Source organism: Stenella coeruleoalba (assembly GCF_951394435.1).
Source record: "Stenella coeruleoalba genome assembly, chromosome: X".
NCBI lineage: Eukaryota > Metazoa > Chordata > Mammalia > Artiodactyla > Delphinidae > Stenella > Stenella coeruleoalba.
This window is the reverse complement of record NC_137152.1, coordinates 66,274,913-66,293,201: the sequence shown is the minus strand read 5'-3', so window position 1 is coordinate 66,293,201 and position 18,289 is coordinate 66,274,913. Positions and strand designations below refer to the sequence as shown.

At 37.6% G+C, this 18,289-nt stretch overlaps 1 protein-coding gene across 6 annotated transcripts in view; it reads left to right on the top strand.

The window, feature by feature from the left end:
• RPS6KA6 (ribosomal protein S6 kinase A6) overlaps positions 1-18,289 on the top strand; it is a 167,245-nt gene that overhangs the window by 22,637 nt on the left and 126,319 nt on the right. For all 6 annotated transcript variants that reach the window (XR_013825835.1, XM_079911628.1, XM_079911622.1 and 3 more), the window contains one exon: positions 9,262-9,321. Coding sequence is in view for 5 of the 6 variants with exons in the window: in XM_079911628.1 (XP_079767754.1) it covers positions 9,262-9,321 (60 nt within the window). In the remaining variant the exon portion in view is untranslated. The remainder of the gene's footprint in view (positions 1-9,261; positions 9,322-18,289) is intronic.

The window sequence follows — 18,289 nt, the reverse complement described above, 5'->3', positions numbered from 1 at the left end:
GAGATATATATCTAACTATTTAAGGGGCCTGCTTGTCCAAAGCACAGAGCATCCTGTTATTGTCTTAATTTCCTCTCAGACCGTGCTGTTGGTCAGTGACTGCAGTGGGTTGTGACTTAATCCTTGTAGAACTGGGTGGTGAGCAGAAACACTCTTTGCTCTTCTTTGTTTATATCTCGAACAAATTGGAACTTAGCCCTTGAGACCTTATGTTCTTTATGTGCTAGCTGAGTGAGGAGCTGTAGGCTATCCTTGAGGCTTGCTTTCTCAATGGGGGGAGCATAACAAAAGGTCATCACCATATTGGAGTAAAGTAGAGCCTTGGGAAAAATATAAATTGGCCAAGTCTTGTCTCAGGATCTGTGAAAAATAAGTAGGGCTGTCTGTGTAGCTCTGAGGCATAACGGTCCAAGTAAATTGATGTCCTTCCCACATAAAGGCAAACAGGTACTGACTATCTGGGTGGAAAGGAATGCTGAAGAAAGCACTACATAAATCTCTGACTGTAAAGAACTGTGTGTTTAGAGGGATTAACTTGAGAATGGTATGAGGGTTGGGGACCACAGGGTGACACGGTATGACTGTATTGTTTATAGCTTGAAGATCTTGAACAAAATGCCAACCTTGACCATGAGGCTTGCACACGGGAAGAATTGGTGTGTTGCAGGTACTGGGGCATGGGCTCATTAGGCCCTTCTGGAGGTGTGCCTCTACATTGAGATAAATTCCTTCCAGGACCTCAAGCCTGAGAGGGTATCATCCGAGGTGAGGCAAAGTTTTATTAGGGTCTACCTGGATCTTAATTGGTGGTGCTGAATGAATGCATCCTATGTTATTTAAAGAGGTGGGCCATAGATAGGAAGAACAGAATTTAGCAAATCCTTGTGATTGGGAGTTGACAAGACAGGAGCAAGGAGGGGATCTCAATATTAGGACTAGAGTTAGAAGTAGATCTTGAGGAGTCAAGGATATGTAAGTGTATTTCCCCTTTTGGGAAAGAGGAAATATTAGGTTTTAATTTTTCCAGGAGGTCTCAGCCCAAAAGGTGTACATGAGCAGAAGGAGCAAGAAGGAACTGGTGAGTTCCCTAAAGAGAGCTTATCTTGAAAGACAAGGGGGCCACCATTTGTACTTTTTCTGTACTCTGAAGAAGGGGGGCCTTGAGGCTGGTGGGATTCAAGACAGACAAAGTTGCTCCTGTGTCCATAAGAACAGTAATAGCCGTGGCTCCTATAAAAAGGTCCAGTTCTCCCAATGGGAGTGCTGGGAAGACCCCGACACTTTCCTCAGAGCATCCCTATTCATGAGTCTACAAAAAGGAGGCACTTCTCAAATTTCTCAGAAAGTTCATGAAAAAAGTCAGAGCAAGGGGTCTCGGGCTGCTAATAGGACCTTCTTTTTAACTTTAGGCAATTCTTCCAGTGGCCAGTCTACTTACAATAGTGGTGGGCACTTGGCTCCTGGAAGTGGCCCTTATGGGAACTCTGGTCTTTCCATTGAGGTGGTCACTGAGCAGCAGCAGCCAGTTGATGCAGTTGCAAATTCATGATTTTAGTGGTCTTACATTTTTTTGTACATTTGATTGTTAGATAGCTGATTAGCCAAATTGACTAGATCAGGAGAGACCACTGTTTCCCAATTTGATCGTACCCATTTCATCAGCAGTCCAAGTTCCTCATCTAGTCCCCAACAAAGATTGAATTAAAGAGGGTTGAATATTGTTTACCCCAGCATGTAGTCTGGAGTTTTCCCAGAATACTAATTTTAGGTATGAATGATAATCATGGACAGTTTTATCAGGTCTTTGTGTAGTAGACTGAATTTTCCCGTCAGTGGGGTGCGGAAAAGCCTAAGGAATTGCTTCATGAAGGGCTTGAGCCACCTGAGAAGCTGGTGCCATCACACTGATATCCTTTCTGTGGATATCATCTAAAGGGTGAAGCCAGCTGGCAGTAGTTTGCAGTGTCTGGCTTGATTTTCTCCAACTAAGATTCCTTTTAGTTGATATAAGTCAGAGAAGCCTGGATCATAGGTTTATATCACAAGGCTAAATTCTTCTGCAAAGCGGAGGGGATCCTCAGTGACCTTGGGAAATTCCTTGGCTATGACCCGTAATTCTGCAGGGGATGAAGGCCTGTAGTCTACCAGATGGCAAATGCCATCAGTGTTCAAAGTAGTGACAAAGGGAAAGGTTTTTATTGGAGGGCTAGGAGGTGGGGGTAAAGATTTTGGAGGAGGAATAGGAGAAACAGAAAGATAGAATGGCAGCTCAGCAAGTTTAGGATACGTAGGAGCCAAAGGAGAAAGAGGGGAGGAAGAGGGCCCTTGAGCCTTTTCTGGAGTATTTAGATGAGAACATAGATCTTTATTTGCAGCAGTGAGTTTGGAAACAGTATCCTGAAGTGAAGCAGTTTTAGATTTGCAAACCTTTTGGGTTTCATGAGCTCACTGGGAGGCTTCAATGTACTAATTGAAATAGGCTTCCCATTCTATTTGTTTAGTTTTAAACCCTTTAGCTTCTAATTGTGCACATAAAAAGACCAATTTTGAAATTTCAGAAGTTCCCCATTGTAGCCAGATGTTATCTCTGGTATACCATTGCCATTCATCTAGCTAAGCACAAGAGGCAGCACCATACTTTTTGTACAGGTACCCAGCTGGAGGCCCAGATGGGCGAGAATCCTCCCCCAAAACAGTCTTAGACTATGAACATCCCATTATAGTGCACTCACCAAAAGGGAGCAAGCCCTTAAGCAATTGACCAAACAAAAGACACCCACAATATGGGCCTGACTCTCAACCTAGGAGGGGGGTTTGGGACTGAGAGGACTTATTACCCAGACCCAACGCCACTGGGGAGGCGACAGAGCACAAGGGGCTCATGCAAGTATCTTGCTCGAATCCACGGCGGCTTTGGAGATGGGAGGAAGACTGCTTTGGATCCCAATTCTGACACCAAAAATGTCAACCAAAAGGACCATAAACTGTAAAGAGGTAGAAAGACAGTTTATTTGGGGTCTTAGAATTGCAATTCGGGGATCACAGATTCTGGAGGAACCCAGAATAGTGTCCCACTGGAAGAAAATAACAGGTTTTTTAATAGGAAAAAGAGGGCAGTTAGCATAGGCTTTCATAGGTTGTTTACCAAGAATTTGGATTGGAGGGTAAAATTGTTCTTTACATGCAATTGGGTTTTGAAATGTATCTCATTCATTACTAGGGAAAGGTTTGTTTTCTTTAGTCCAGAAAAAATCCAGTTCTCAGCATTATTCTTTGCTTTTAGCAACACAGGAACTATTCAGCAGTTTTAACTTAGAGCGTTCAGCAAAAGTCCAGCATGAACAGCAAACATGGAGGTCCTCAGGTCACATGTCATTCATTCCTGACATAGTTCTTTTCACAACTCATACCAACTTTCCCAAAGTAACCTGGATGATATTTGTAAAAGTTGATCCTGTGTTGATGCATGCCACCAGCATTACCCTGGCCTCCTGGATACTTCTCGTGTTTGCCAGTGCAGTCATGGCTATGGCTCACATGGCCCTTAAGTGTTTGGGTCTTCCTTAGTCTGGATGGCATGTCGGCAGCTAAGATCTGTGATCAGTGATCTTTGATGTTACTGCTACAATTCACTGAAGGCTCAGATGATGGTTAGAAGTTTTTAGCAATAAACTATTTTTAAATTAAGGTATGTACATTGTTTTTTAAGACAATGCTATTGCACACTTAATAGACTACAATATAGTGTAAACATAACTTTTATATGCATTGGGAAACCAAAACATTTGTGTGACTTGCTTTATTGCAATAATCTCTTTATTGTGGTGGTCTAGAACTGAACCTGCAATATTTCTGAAGTATGCCTATATACAGACAAAGACCTTTGTTTTAGGCAGATGTGGACCCACCTCAAAATTTAGATCTGATTTGCTGTAGCTATTTAAATGAAGTGAAAATAATTGAAGAACTCTTGTTTCTGAATCTTTTAGCAACTAACCTGTAAACATGAAGCTTATTTGAGAGAGAACATTTTCTTTATATGTGAACTTCTTAAACATTTTTAACATTAGGTACTATATAAATATAGGACTTTTGTCTACTGGGTGGAATTTGGGGATCCTGGAGACTACTTGAAAGTTTATAATACTATCAAATTTGTTGTGAATACTGGTGTCCTAGGTATGTTTTGTTAATGATTTACATCACCCATACTTCTCACTTACCTTGTACCTTGTTCTTCCTTGCTTGTTTATCTCTCTACTTCTTTCTTCAGTATATCTGTCAACACCAAGTCATGAGCTTCTTGAGTTTGACACTGAGAAACAGATGTATGCTTAATAGTGTTAGCATGGCCAGATTGCAGTCTTTTTACAAAACTCTGTGCACTTATGTGTTCATTTCCCACACCACCTCCAATTCTAAGGATCTGAAGGGAAAATATTTTTTCTCAGTTTAATTTTCCATGATGAGCTGCTTTTGTCATTAGCAGTAAGAAAATGATAGTTTTGGGGTGACCTATATGATTTTCTGAGATCAGGTGAGTACTTTGACTCAGTTTAGTATTTCTATTTGTCCAGAATCTTTTAAAGTGATCTATTTAATTATTTTCTGAGAGGATGAAAATAATTTAAAAGAATTCTCCACTAGGCTCTGATATGAGAGGGTGTTCACTTGGGTTTGAGTATTTGAGTAAATTATTACTATCTTTATAATTGTTGATAAGCTTTTCAGAATCTTATGTAGGAATTTTTTTCTTCCCTATTTGGCACTTAATTGGGGAAAACAGCCTATCTGCCTGCTTTTTCAAATTATAAATTTTATTTTTGAAATAAAGGTTTATCATCCCAGAGTATTCTGAAAATGTTTTTGTTTTCATGCAGGTAAAAATGACTTAATTTATAGTAAATATCACTGAATACTGAGGTCCTTTATAGGAATGAATATTCTTATGCTTCATGCTAAATTAATCATAAGATGGTATGAATTGGAAGTAACCAGTAACTGAGGTAACAGAGGAAAGCAGTATTACCTTTTTCTACAGATAGTCCTGAGAGCCATTTTGTAGTAAAATTTCAGTATTCTGAAATTTCAGTATTTCTGTCTTAATATTGGTTTGTGGACTCTCTTGCTGAATGTGCCTTTTCCTATATGCTAGTGATGATTTCATTACCGTGTTTTTTTTCATTCCCCATCGTCTATATGTGCTTTTGAGTTAAGATGATAAATAGTGGTGCTGTTTATTGAAATCGGGAACCCTGGGGGAAAGCAGATTTATGTGTGTGTGTGGGGGAGATCACTAATTTGTTTTTGTATTGGTTATTTTTGAGACATGTGAGATGAGCAAGTGGAAATGTCAAATAGGCAGTTCGTTATATGGATCAGGAGCTCAGAAGAGTAGTGTCTGAGTAAATGTTAGTCATGTCAGTAAATTAGCTATCTGGGGAAAGAATGAGGAGCGAGATGAGAAGGTGAGCCAAGTCCATTTCCTGAGGATCTACAATGTTTCAAGGATACTGAAAAGAGCAAAGAAATTGGAGTAAAAGAAAATTAAAGTATGATATCACAAAAACGCAAATAGAAGACAGTGGTTGGTCAACTGTGACATGCTACAGCAAGGTCAAGTAAGATAAGGACATAATTGGTGATGAACCATCATTTATTTGGTTCTTGTTGAGATTTTAGAAGAAAGATGCTAGCCAAGTAAATAATGCAGGGTAAATTACTATTTAATAAGTTAATTTTAAAATTTACCTACAGTAAAATTCACTCTTTTTCATGTAAGGTTCTGAGCTTGGACAAATACGTAGAGTTGTGTAACCACCACCACAATCAAGGTATAGATTAGTCCCATCATTCCCCCCCGCCACCCCCCGTGATTCCCATTGGTGCCTACCCCTGGGCCTAACCTCTGACAACTGCTAATCCATTCTCCATGCCTTATAGTTTTACCTTTTCAAGAATGTCCTATAAATGGAATCATACAGTATGTAGCCTTTTAAGGCTGTTTTTTCCCATTTACTATATAATGTATTTGAGATTCACCCATGTTGTTGAATATATCAATAGATAATTCCTTTTCATTGCTGGATAGTATTCCGCCTTCCTCTCTCCCCTTCCCCTGGAAACCAGTGATATGAATTCTTTCCCTATAGCATTTTTCAGTCTCATATACATGTAATCATACAATATTTAGCCTTTTGGGTTTGGATTCTTTGTCATCACAATGCATTTAAAATTTATCCATGTTGTTACAAGTATCAATAGTCTTTTCCTTTTTATTGAGTAGTATTCTATTCTTTCTCCACATTGAAGGACATCTGGAATGTTTCCAAAAAAGTTATGAACAAAGCTGCTATACACATTCATGTATAGAGATTTTTATGTTAACATAAGTTTCCATTTATCTCAGGTAAATATTCTCTTACTGGTTTCTGACCTCCATGATTTCTCATAAGAAGTCTGCAGTTATTTAAGTTGATGTCTATGTAATGTGTTTTTCTCTCATTACTTTCAAAACTTCTTCCTTTTTTCTTTTGATTTAGAGTAGTTTAATTCAGGTATGTCTTGAGGTGGCTTTCTTTAATTTTATACCTTTTGGGTTTCACTGAGCTTCTTAAAACTGTAAATTTATAGTTTTCACCAAATTTGGGAAATTTTCAGCCTTTTTTTAAAAAAAATAGCTTTATTGAAGCATAATTCACATATCACATAATTCACCCTTTTAAAATGGACAACCTTGTGTATACTTAGTATACAGTTCACAAATATGTACAACTATCACCACAGTCAATTTTAGAACTTCTTTGTCACATCAAATAGAAAGCTTTTACTATAGTTTTAGCTATCACCCCCATCTCCCCATCCCCCAGCCCTAAGGAACCACTGATTTACCTTCTGTCTCTACAGACTTTCCTCTTAACATTTTATGTGAATTGAATTGCCATTATTTATTTAATTTTTTCTGTGATGTTAATGACATAGATTTTAGATCTTCTGATATTGTTCCACGTGTCTCTAAGACTCTGTTCATTTGCTTTTAATAATTTTCACTCTCTTCTTCGTATTGGTTAATTTCTATTGATCTGTCTTCATTTATGATTTCCTCTGCCATCTCCATTCTTTTATTGAGCCCATCCAGCATTTTAAAAATATTTCATACATTGTAATTTTTAGTTTTAAAGTTATTTACATTTGATTTTTTATAATTTCTTTTTCTCTGTCTATAACTTTTAATCTTCCCATTCAAGTGTATTTATTTTCACCCAAAAGAGCATAGTTATAATAACTGCTTAAAGTCCTTGTTAGCTATTTCAACATTGGAGTTGTCCTGGAATTGATACCTGCTGATTTTGATTGTTTCAGCAGACAGTCTGTGTGGTTAGGTTCAGACTCCCAAGTTTTATCTCTCCCTTTTGGATGTTGGTTCCAATGTTAAATATGTTTTCAGAGTGTTTGGGTCAGCACCCTGCATTTGCCACTTAGTGCCTGTGCTAAGTCAGTGGTTTAGTCTGAGACTTGAGCAGTGATTGATATTGCAGTTCCATTTTCAAAGCCTGTTTTAGACTTCTTTGGTTCTATTCTACACATGTGCAGTTTGCTGTTGAGGCCAGGACTGTGTCTGTTCATACACAGAATTAGGGAATATCCTTTTCCCATTTGATCTCCTCCATGATTTCCTCTACGGATTCTCCAGTTGACATGGACCTTTTATTCTTCTTCCTCTGACCAGAAATTTGAATTTCTTGCATAGTCTTAGCCTTTCATGCTGTTACATAGCTTTGCACTGTTGGGGCTGCCTGTTGGGGTGAAGTGAAGGAGAGAGTGAAAAAAACAACAACAGGGATTACTCCCCATACTATTCTTATACGAGCCTCTTTTTCTGGTTCCTCTGACCAGAGAGAGAGGTTTTCTCATGAATGAGGCTTGCCTTGGAGCAGGAATAGCAGTCAAAAAAGGGGAAAAAAGTGGGAAAGAAAGAAAACGTAGGGTTCTCATTATGCTCACCAGCTTAAAAGTGTGTCTTTTTCTGGTCCTCTGTTTAGGAAGTGGGATTTCTCTTGGAAATTTTGTTCATACAGGTGTTCCATGACTCAGTCTCTCCTTGGTTCAAAATCAAGAGATAAAGGTGAAAAATAAACCCAAGAAACTCACCAGAGTACTAGTTACTATTCAAATTTTGATTTCCCTTCCTAATCTGCTTGCTATTATTTAGTTTTCAGAGTCCTCAGGTAGTTGCTTTTTGTGTTTTGTCCAAAGTTTTTAGTTAATAATCAGAGGAGAGATGGTCTTATTCCATCTTGGCTGTCGTCAGAAGCTCTATTTAATTTACTTTTTTCTTCTCTCTTTCTTTTTTAATATTTAAAAAATTTTCTGTGGACTCATAAATAGACAGTGGTAAAAATTATTTTTTAGACCATCTTGCTGTTGCTTAATTTTCAAACATTTTAAATCAGTGGTTGGCAGACTTTTTCTGTAAAGGGCCAAACAGTAAATATTTTAGGCTTTGCAGGCATAGGTTCTCTGTCAACTGTTCAACTCTGCTGTTGAAGTGAGAAAGCAGCCATAGATAACATGGAAACAAATGGATGTGTCTGTGTTCCAGTTAAATATTATTTATAAAAACAGTGGGCCAGATTTGGCCCATGGGCTACAGCTTGCAGACCCTTGATCTAAGTTCTCTATGCTTACTCATTCCTGAAGTATTGCTTGAAGAGTAGTATTATACACTAAGCTTTGTATTTTGAAATAATTTTGTTTCCATGGCCATTTATATTTTTCTCCTATAGTTTATTATTTCTTCTGTAGAGTAACTCAAATTTTAATTGAACTGATCGAAAGGAAAGGAATTCACAACAGTGCAATTATATGAAACTCTTCCCATCCTAATTTGCTTTGAATATATCCTCACAATAAATTTCCTCTGTGGTATTTTTCCTGTCTCATATATATTTGGTTTGGGACAGTCCTAGTGAATGTATACAGGTCATATGTTCAGTATATGTTCATTCACCATAGCAAAGCTCTAAACAATATGAAATGAAATACACAGCTCTGAAATTCAAGGATTTTCAAAGACAATCTGGAAATCATATTAATAATGTTCCTTTTTTAAGTACCTTCTATGTGTCCTTTGTCCTTTTGTGTTTCAGTAAGTGTGGATCTTGTTAAATTGTGAAGGGCAGTGCCTAGGGTTATATTTTTCTTAGTTACTACTCTTGTTCTATTACTCTTGAACTTCAGTTTTTGAACAATATTTTTCAGGTGAATGGTCTTAAAATGGTTGATGAGCCAATGGAAGAGGGAGAAGCAGATTCTTGCCAAGTAAGTACCCATGTTAACTTATTAAGCTACATTTTTAGACTATAAGGAAAGAGAATAATATGAAAGGAGAAAATCTATCAAAGAAATGTATTTAGGTAAGTTAATAAGCAAATTCAATTATTAATAAAACGGCAACAGTTCAAAATATAGGCCAGATTTTCTTGCCAGAAATTCTTATCCATAAAGTTTTTTTTAACAACTTTATTGGGGCATAATTTGCATGCCATGAAATTTATGCATTTTAAATGTAATGGATGAAATTTTTATTACCAGTATATGAGTAACTGGATTATTTAAATATAGAATCCACTGAATTAAATAAGACTGTCTTCAACTTTAGGGTAGAAAGGAGATCTAACGAGAAAACATTTAACTAAAAGGATAAACTGAGGTCATTTAAAATCTATTTCCTGGCTTTCAAAAAGGATTGCATGTAAATTATTTCAGAAATTTCTAACTAGTTTAAAAGACTGCTTAGCTATTAGGTCATTCTATGCAAGGCCTGCAATCCTAGTCTCTCATTTTACAAGATCTAGTTATACAGAAGAGAGTTCTTAAGATTTTAGGGAGGGTCTGACTAAAGTAGACATCCCCATCGATGTTGTTATTTTGATTATCATTTCTGTAGATATTTTCATAGAATTGTAGATTTTGTTTAAACCTGGAAGGAGCCTCAGAGATAGTATTCTATAATACCTTCATTGTATAGATAAGTCTACTGAGACCTGTAGAGGTTATTATGATTTATACTAGGCCATAAAACTAACAAGTAGCAGAATCAAGGCTTAATGACCCAGTGTGCCTCATGTTAGGCCAGTTGTGTATTGTGTAGATGCAAAGAAGTGGAAAATAAGGCAAGCACTGTTCTTTTCTTATTTAGTTGTGGATAAAATCATCCTTCATGTCTTTATTTTCCCCCTGAAACCGGTTAAAGTGAATTTTTCTCAGATAGGAACCAGCAGAGAGATTAAAATTGGGTTTGTCCAAGACTCTCCTTTGAATTGTCCTATGTAAAAATCAACTTTCTCTGCAGATACTGACGTTATAACAATAATCTCAGTTCTGATTAACAAGATGGGAGGTAAAATGTTGTCATTTTAGCTTTTGTAATTTACATAATAACTTTTATGTTAATTTTGAATGTAATTAAATGTAAACTTCTATCAAAATCATCTAGAGCTTTATCTGCAGATCATATGCGCTAAGGCATAGTAATATTTATGTTGTTAGTTTATAAACAATAGAGTGTAAGGAAATACAAAGGCAATGGGGAAGTGTGCATTTCAGTATTAATAAATTAACAGAGAAATACCATGCCCCACAACACAGGAGGGAAAAAAATGTGTGTGTGTATGTATGTATGTGTACATGTGTAGCCAATGTAAACACATAGACATATACATAGGGTTATTGCTAAATATTTACCTTTCTAAATTTAATTAAAAAAAATGATGGTACAAAAGAACTTATTTACAAAACAGAGTCACAGATGTAGAAAACAAACTTATGGTTACCAAAGGGGAAGGGGGGAGGGATAAATTGGGAGATTGTGATTGACATATACACACTACTATATATAAAATAGATAACTAATAAGAACCTACTGTATAGCACAGGGAACTCTACTCGATACTCTGTAATGACCTATATGGGAAAAGAATCTAAAAAGTAGTCGATGTATGTATATGTATAACTGATTCACTTTGCTGTACAGCAGAAACTAACACAGCATTGTAAATCAACTATATTCCAATAAAAATTAATCTTAAAAAATGAGCCAAGAAGTACAGTTTTAATGGAAAGACAGTAAAAATATAGTGCTCGATGTTAATGTGATTTACATTAGGCAGTCAACTTCAATGGCTAGAAAGGGGAATCTAAAGTTTTACAGAATAAGGAACCTAGAATCACTTCCAAGGATTTGATTTAATTTGTGGCCTGAGTTATTGGTCCTTAAAACATTATGTATTTCTGCTGTGTGAGAGTTCAAATATTCATTTTGTGTCAGTTAAATGATCTGGGTGATAAGAAACACTAACCATATAAATTTTATTTTATTTTAAAATTATTTTGCCTTGCCTCACCTGGCTCCTGAGTCTAGCCCATAACTGATCACAGGGCCATGGGAATACTTGGTGCTGCGTGGATTGGATTTGACCAAAATCCTGGGTAGAGAACAGGGGAAAAGTGGGTTCCCAAAGGAAATTCTGGGAGCTGTTTTACCAGATGAGTGATGCTCCCTACTCTCTCTGAGGGAGGCAGGACAGAGAGAGCACTGGATTGAGAGGAGGCCTGGGTTCCCATTCTGGTTCTGCTGTGGACTCACTGTGTGACCTTGAGCAAGTTACTTATTAACTTCTCTGGGCCTGGCTGTAAAATGAGGGGATGAGGTGGGATGCTCTCTAAGGGACCTTCCAGCATCAACAAGCTTACCACTCGGGGGCCTTTCCCATCTGTTTAGTCCATCTGTTTTCTTGTGCCTCTAGATTCTAGTAGTAAGAATCTTTAGAAAACCCAGTGGGTTTTTTGTAGGGAAAGTTTTGGAGAGTAGGGCTAAGTTTGGGAACTGTAGCAGGGCTAGAGAGGTTTAATTTTCCACATGAAAGACTGGGTTCATGGGAGAATTTGGGGCCTGAGCATATGTCCAGGGGCTACTAAGATTTAGGGCTTGTCTGCCACTGGGGTTAAACCTCACCCTGTGCCAGGTGTCAGGGCTTAGTATGTGGCCAGAGTTGGGGTCATTGTGAGTGTTGGGTTTTTTTTTTTTTAATTTTCGAATTTTACTTTATTCTTTTATACAGCAGGTCCTTATTACTCATCAATTTTATACACATCAGTGTATACGTGTCAATCCCAATCGCCCAATTCATCACACACCCACACCCAAACCCTGACGATTTCCCCCCCTTTGGTGTCCATATGTTTGTTCTCTACATCTGTGTCTCAATTTCTGCCCTGCAAACTGGTTCATCTGTACCATTTTTCTAGGTTCCACATATATGTGTTAATATACGATATTTGTTTTTCTCTTTCTGACTTACTTCACTCTGTATAACAGTCTTTAGATCCATCCAATTCTCAACAAATCACCCGATTTCGTTCCTTTTTATGGCTGTGTAATATTCCATTGTATATATGTACCACATCTTCTTTATCCATTCATCTGTCGATGTGCATTTAGGTTGCTTCCATGACCTGGCTATTGTAAATAGTGCTGCAATGAACATTGGGGTGCATGTGTATTTTGAATTATGGTTCTATCTGGGTATATGCCCAGTAGTGGGATTGCTGGGTAATATGGTAATTCTATTTTTAGTTTTTTAAGGAACCTCCATACTGTTCTCCACAGTGGCTGTATCAATTTACATTCCCACCAACAGTGCAAGAGGGTTCCCTTTTCTCCACACCCTCTCCAGCATTTACTGTTTGTAGATTTTGATGATGGCCATTCTGACCAGTGTGAGGTGATACCTTATTGTAGTTTTGATTTGCATTTCTCTAATAATTAGTGATGTTGAGCAGCTTTTCATGTGCTTCCTGGCCATCTGTATCTCTTCTTTGGAAAAATATCTATTTAGGTCTTCTGCCCAGTTTTGGATTAGGTTTTTGTTTTTTTAATATTGAGCTGCATGAGCTGTTTATATATTTTGGATATTAATCTTTTGTCCGTTCATTTGTTTGCAAATATTTTCTCCCATTCTGAGGGTTCTCTTTTCATCTTATTGTTTCCTTTTCTGTGCAAAAGCTTTGAAGTTCTATTAGGTCCCATTTGTTTATTTTTGTTTTTACTTTCATTACTGTAGGAGGTGGGTCAAAAAAGATCTTGCTGTGATTTATGTCAGAGAGAGTTCTTCCTATGTTTTCCTCTAAGAGTTTTATAGTGTCTGTTCTTACATTTAGGTCTCTAATCCATTTTGAGTTTATTTTTGTGTATGGTGTTAGGGATTGTTCTAATTTCATTCTTTTACATGTAGCTGTCCAGTTTTCCCAGCACCACTTATTGAAGAGACTGTCTTTTCTCCATTGTATATCCTTGGCACCTTTGTCATAGATTAGTTGACCATAGGTGCGTGGGTTTATCTCTGGGCTCTCTATCTTTTTCCATTGATCTATGTTTCTGTTTTTGTGCCAGTACCATATTGTCTTGATTACTGTAGCTTTGTAGTATAGTCTGAAGTCAGGGAGTCTGACTCCTCCAGCTCCGTTTTTTTCCCTCAAGACTGTTTTGGCTATTCGGGGTCTTCTGTGTCTCCATACAAATTTTAAGATTTTTTTGTCCTAGTTCCATAAAAAATGCCATTGGTAATTTGATAGGGATTGCATTGAATCTGTAGATTGCTTTGGGTAGTATAGTCATTTTCAAAATATTGATTCTTCCAATCCAAGAACATGGTATATCTCTCCATCTGTTGCTATCATCTTTCATTTCTTTCATCAGTGTCTTATAGTTTTCTGCATACAGGTCTTTTGTCTCCCTAGGTAGGTTTATTCCAAGGTAGTTTATTATTTTTGTTGCTATGGTAAATAGGAGTGTTTCCTTAATTTCTCTTTCAGATTTTTCATCATTAATGTATAGGAATGCAAGAAATTTCTGTGCATTAATTTTGTATCCTGCAACTTTACCAAATTAATTGATTACCTCTAGTAGTTTTCTGGTGGCATCTTTAGGATTCTCTATACATAGTATCATGTCATGTGCAAACAGTGACAGTTTTACTTCTTCTTTTCCAATTTGTGTTCCTTTCATTTCTTTTTCTTCTCTCATTGCCATGGCTAGGAATTCCAAAACTATGTTGAATAATAGTGGTGAGAGTGGACATCCTTGTCTTGTTCCTAATCTAAGAGGAAATGATTTCAGTTTTTCACCATTGAGAATGATGTTTGCTGTGGGTTTGTTGTATATTGCATTTATTATGTTGAATTAAGTTCCCTCTATGCCACTTTCTGGAGAGTTTTTATCATAAATGCGTGTTGAATTTTGTCAAAAGCTTTTTCTGCATCTATTGAGATGATCATATGGTTTTTGTTCTTCAATTTGTTAATATGGTTTATCACACTGATTGATTTACATATATTGAAGAATCCTTGCATCCCTGGGATGAATCCCACTTGATCATGGTGTATGATCCTTTAATGTGTTGTTGGAATCTGTCTGCTAGTATTTTGTTGAGGATTTTTGCATCTATATTCATCAGTGATATTGGTCTGTAATTTTCTTTTTTTGTAGTATCTTTGTCTGGTTTTGGTATCAGTGTGATGGTGACCTCATAGAATGAGTATGGGAGTGTTCCTTACTCTGCAATGTTTTGGAAGAGTTTGAGAAGGATGGGTGTTAGCTCTTGTCTAAATGTTTGATAGAATTCACCTGTGAAGCCATCTGGTCCTGGACTTTTGTTTGTTGGAAGATTTTTAATCACAGTTTCAGTTTCATTACTTGTGATTGGTCTGTTCCTACTTTCTATTTCTTCCTGGTTCAGTCTTGGAAGGCTACACCTTTCTAAGAATTTGTCTATTTCTTCCAGGTTGTCCATTTTATTGGCATAGAGTTGCTTATAGTAGTCTCTTAGGATGCTTTGTATTTCTGCGGTGTCTGTTGTAACTTCTTTCTCATTTCAAATTTTATTGATTTGAGTCCTCTCCCTCTTTTTCTTGATGAGTCTGGCTAATGGTTTATCAATTTGGTTTATCTTCTCAAAGAACAAGCTTTTAGGTTTATTGATCTTTGCTATTGTTTTCTTTGTTTCCATTTCATTTATCTCTGCTCTGATCTCTATGATTTCTTTCTTTCTGCTAACTTTGGGTTTTGTTTGTTCTTCTTTCTCTAGTTCTCTTAGGTGTAAGGTTAGACTGAGATTTTTCTTGTTTCTTGAGGTAGGCTTGTATAGTGATAAACTTCCCTCTTAGAACTGCTTTTGCTGCATCCCATAGGTTTGGGATCGTTGTGTTTTCATCGTCATTTGTCTCTAGGTATCTTTTGATTTCCTCTTTGATTTCTTCAGTGATCTCTTGGTTATTTAGTAACGTATTGTTTAACCTCCATATGTTTGTGTTTGTTATGTCTTTTTTCTCTGTAATTGATTTCTAATCTCATGGCGTTGTGGTCAGAAAAGATGCTTGATATGATTTCAATTTTCTTAACTTTACTGAGGCTTGATTTGTGACCCAAGATGTGATCTATCCTGGAGAATGTTCTGTGCGCACTTGAGAAGAAAATGTAACCTGCTGTTTTTGGATGGTATGTCCTATAGATATCAATTAAATCTATCTCGTCTATTGTGTCATTTAAAGCTTCTGTTTCCATATTTATTTTCATTTTGGATGATCTGTCCATTGGTGTAAGGGAGGTGTTAAAGTCCCCCGCTATTATTATGTTACTGTCGATATCCCCTTTTATAGCTGTTTGCAGTTGCCTTATGTATTGTGGTGCTCCTGTGTTGGGTGCATATATATTTATAATTGTTACATCCTCTTCTTGAATTGATCCCTTGATCATTATGTAGTGTCCTTCCTTGTCTCTTGTAACATTCTTTATTTTAATGTCTATTTTATCTTATATGAGTATTGCTACTCAGCTTTCCTTTGATTTCCATTTGCATGGAATATCTTTTTCCATCCCCTCCCTTTTAGTCTGTATGTGTCCCTGTGTCTGAAGTGGGTCTCTTGTAGACAGCATATAGATGGTTATTGTTTTTCTATCCATTAAGCCAGCCTGTGTCTTTTGGTTGGAGCATTTAATCCATTCATGTTTAATGTAATTATTGATATGTATGTTCCTATGACAGTTTTCTTGTTTGTTGTGGGTTTGTTTTTGTAGGTCCTTTTCTTCTCTCGTGTTTCCCACTTAGAGAAGTTCCTTTAGCATTTGTTGTAGAGCTGGTTTGGTGGTGCTGAATTCTCTTAGCTTTTGCTTGTGTGTAAAGCTTTTGATTTCTCCATCGAATCTGAATGAGATCCTTGCCAGGTAGAGTAATGTTGGTTGTAGGTTCTTCCCTTTCATCACTTTAAGTATATCATGTCACTCTCCTCTGGCTTGTACAGTTTGTGCTGAGAAATCAGCTGCTAACATTATGGGACTTACCTTGTGTGAGTTTTGTTGTTTTTCCCTTGCTGCTTTCCATAAGTTTTCTTTGTCTTTAATATTTGCCAATTTAATTACTATGTGTCTCGGTGTGTTTCTCCTTGGGCTCCTACTGTATGGGACTCTGCATTTCCTGGACTTTGGTGGCTATTTGCTTTCCCATGTTAGGGAAGTTTTTGACTATAATCTCTTCAAATATTTTCTCGGGTCCTTTCTCTCTCTCTTCTCCTTCTGGGACCACTATAATGCGAATGTTGTTGTGGTTAATTTTGTCGCAGAGGTCTCTTAGGCTGTCTTCATTTCTTTTCATTCTTTTCTCTTTATTCTGTTCCACAGCAGTGAATTCCACCATTCTGTCTTCCAGGTCACTTATCTGTTCTTCTGTCTCAGTAATTGTTCTATTGCTTCCTTCTAGTGTAGTTTTCATTTCAGTTATTGTATTGTTCATCTCTGTTTGTTTGTTCTTTAATTCTTCTAGGTCTTTGTTAAACATTTCTTGCATCTTCTCAATCTTTGCCTCCATTGTTTTTCCGAGGTCCTGGATCATCTTCACTATCACTATTCTGAATTCATTTTCTGGAAGGTTGCCTATCTCCACTTCATTTAGTTGTTTTTCTGGAGTTTTATCTTGTTCCTTCATCTGGTACCTAGCCCTCTGCCTTTTAATCTTGTCTACCTTTATGTGAATGTGGTTTTTCTTCCACAGGCTGCAGGATTGTAGTTCTTCTTGTTTCTGCTGTCTGCCCTCTGGTGGATGAGGCTATCTAAGAGGCTTGTGCAAGTTTCCTGATGGGAGGGACTGGTGGTGGGTAGAGCTGACTGTTGCTCTCCTGGGCAGAGCTCAGTAAACCTTGAATCTACTTGACTGCTGATGAGTGGGTCTGGGTTCCCTCCCTGTTGGTTGTTTGGCCTGAGGCAACCCAACACTGGAGCCTACCTGGGCTCTTTGGTGGGGCTAATGGCTGACTCTGGGAGGACTCACACCAAGGAATATTTCCCAGAGCTTCTGCTGCCAGTGTCCTTGTCCCCACGGTGAGCCACAGCCATCCCCCACCTCTGCAGGAGACCCTCCAACACTAGCAGTTTGGTGTGTTTCAGTGTCCCCTGGGGTCACTGCTCCTTCCCCTGGGTCCCGATGCGCACACTGCTTTCTGTGTGCCTTCCAAGAGCGGAGTCTCTGTTTCCCCCAGTCCTGTTGAAGTCCTGCAATCAAATCCCAGTAGCCTTCAAAGTCTGATTCTCTAGGAATTCCTCCTCCTGTTGCTGGACCTCCAGGTTGGGAAGCCTGACATGGAGCTCAGATCCTTCAGTCCAGTGGGTGGACTTTTGTGGTATAAGTGTTCTCCAGTCTGTGAGTCACCAACCCACCAGTTATGGGATTTGATTTTACTGTGATTGCACCCCTCCTACCATCTCATTCTGGCTTCTCCTTTGTTTTTGGATGTGGGGTATCTTTTTTGGTGAGTTCCAGTGTCTTCGTTTTGATGATTGTCCAGCAGCTAGTTGTGATTCTGGTGTTCTCAGAAGACAGAGTGAGAGCACGTTCTTTTACTCCCCCATCTTGGTTTCTAATCCTAAGTGTTTCTCAACCACATAAATTTATCTTCCCCCTTTTTAATATTTTCATATATAGGATTTGTTTTTATTTATTTATTTATTTTTTGTTGTGGTTGTCTATTCCAATGTGATGCTGGCAGCTGTGTGTTTTTTTGTGGGTGGCTTTGTTTTTTTTTATTTTTTTACATAATGGTCGATTGTAGAGACTGCTGTATGATGCATAGATTCTTTGAAACAGTATTCTTTAAATTTGAAGTTTACCTATTGCCTATCCTGGCCTGATGCTGCTTTGTGATTGAGTGTTTTAGATAACCAGTCTGCTCCATTGAAATT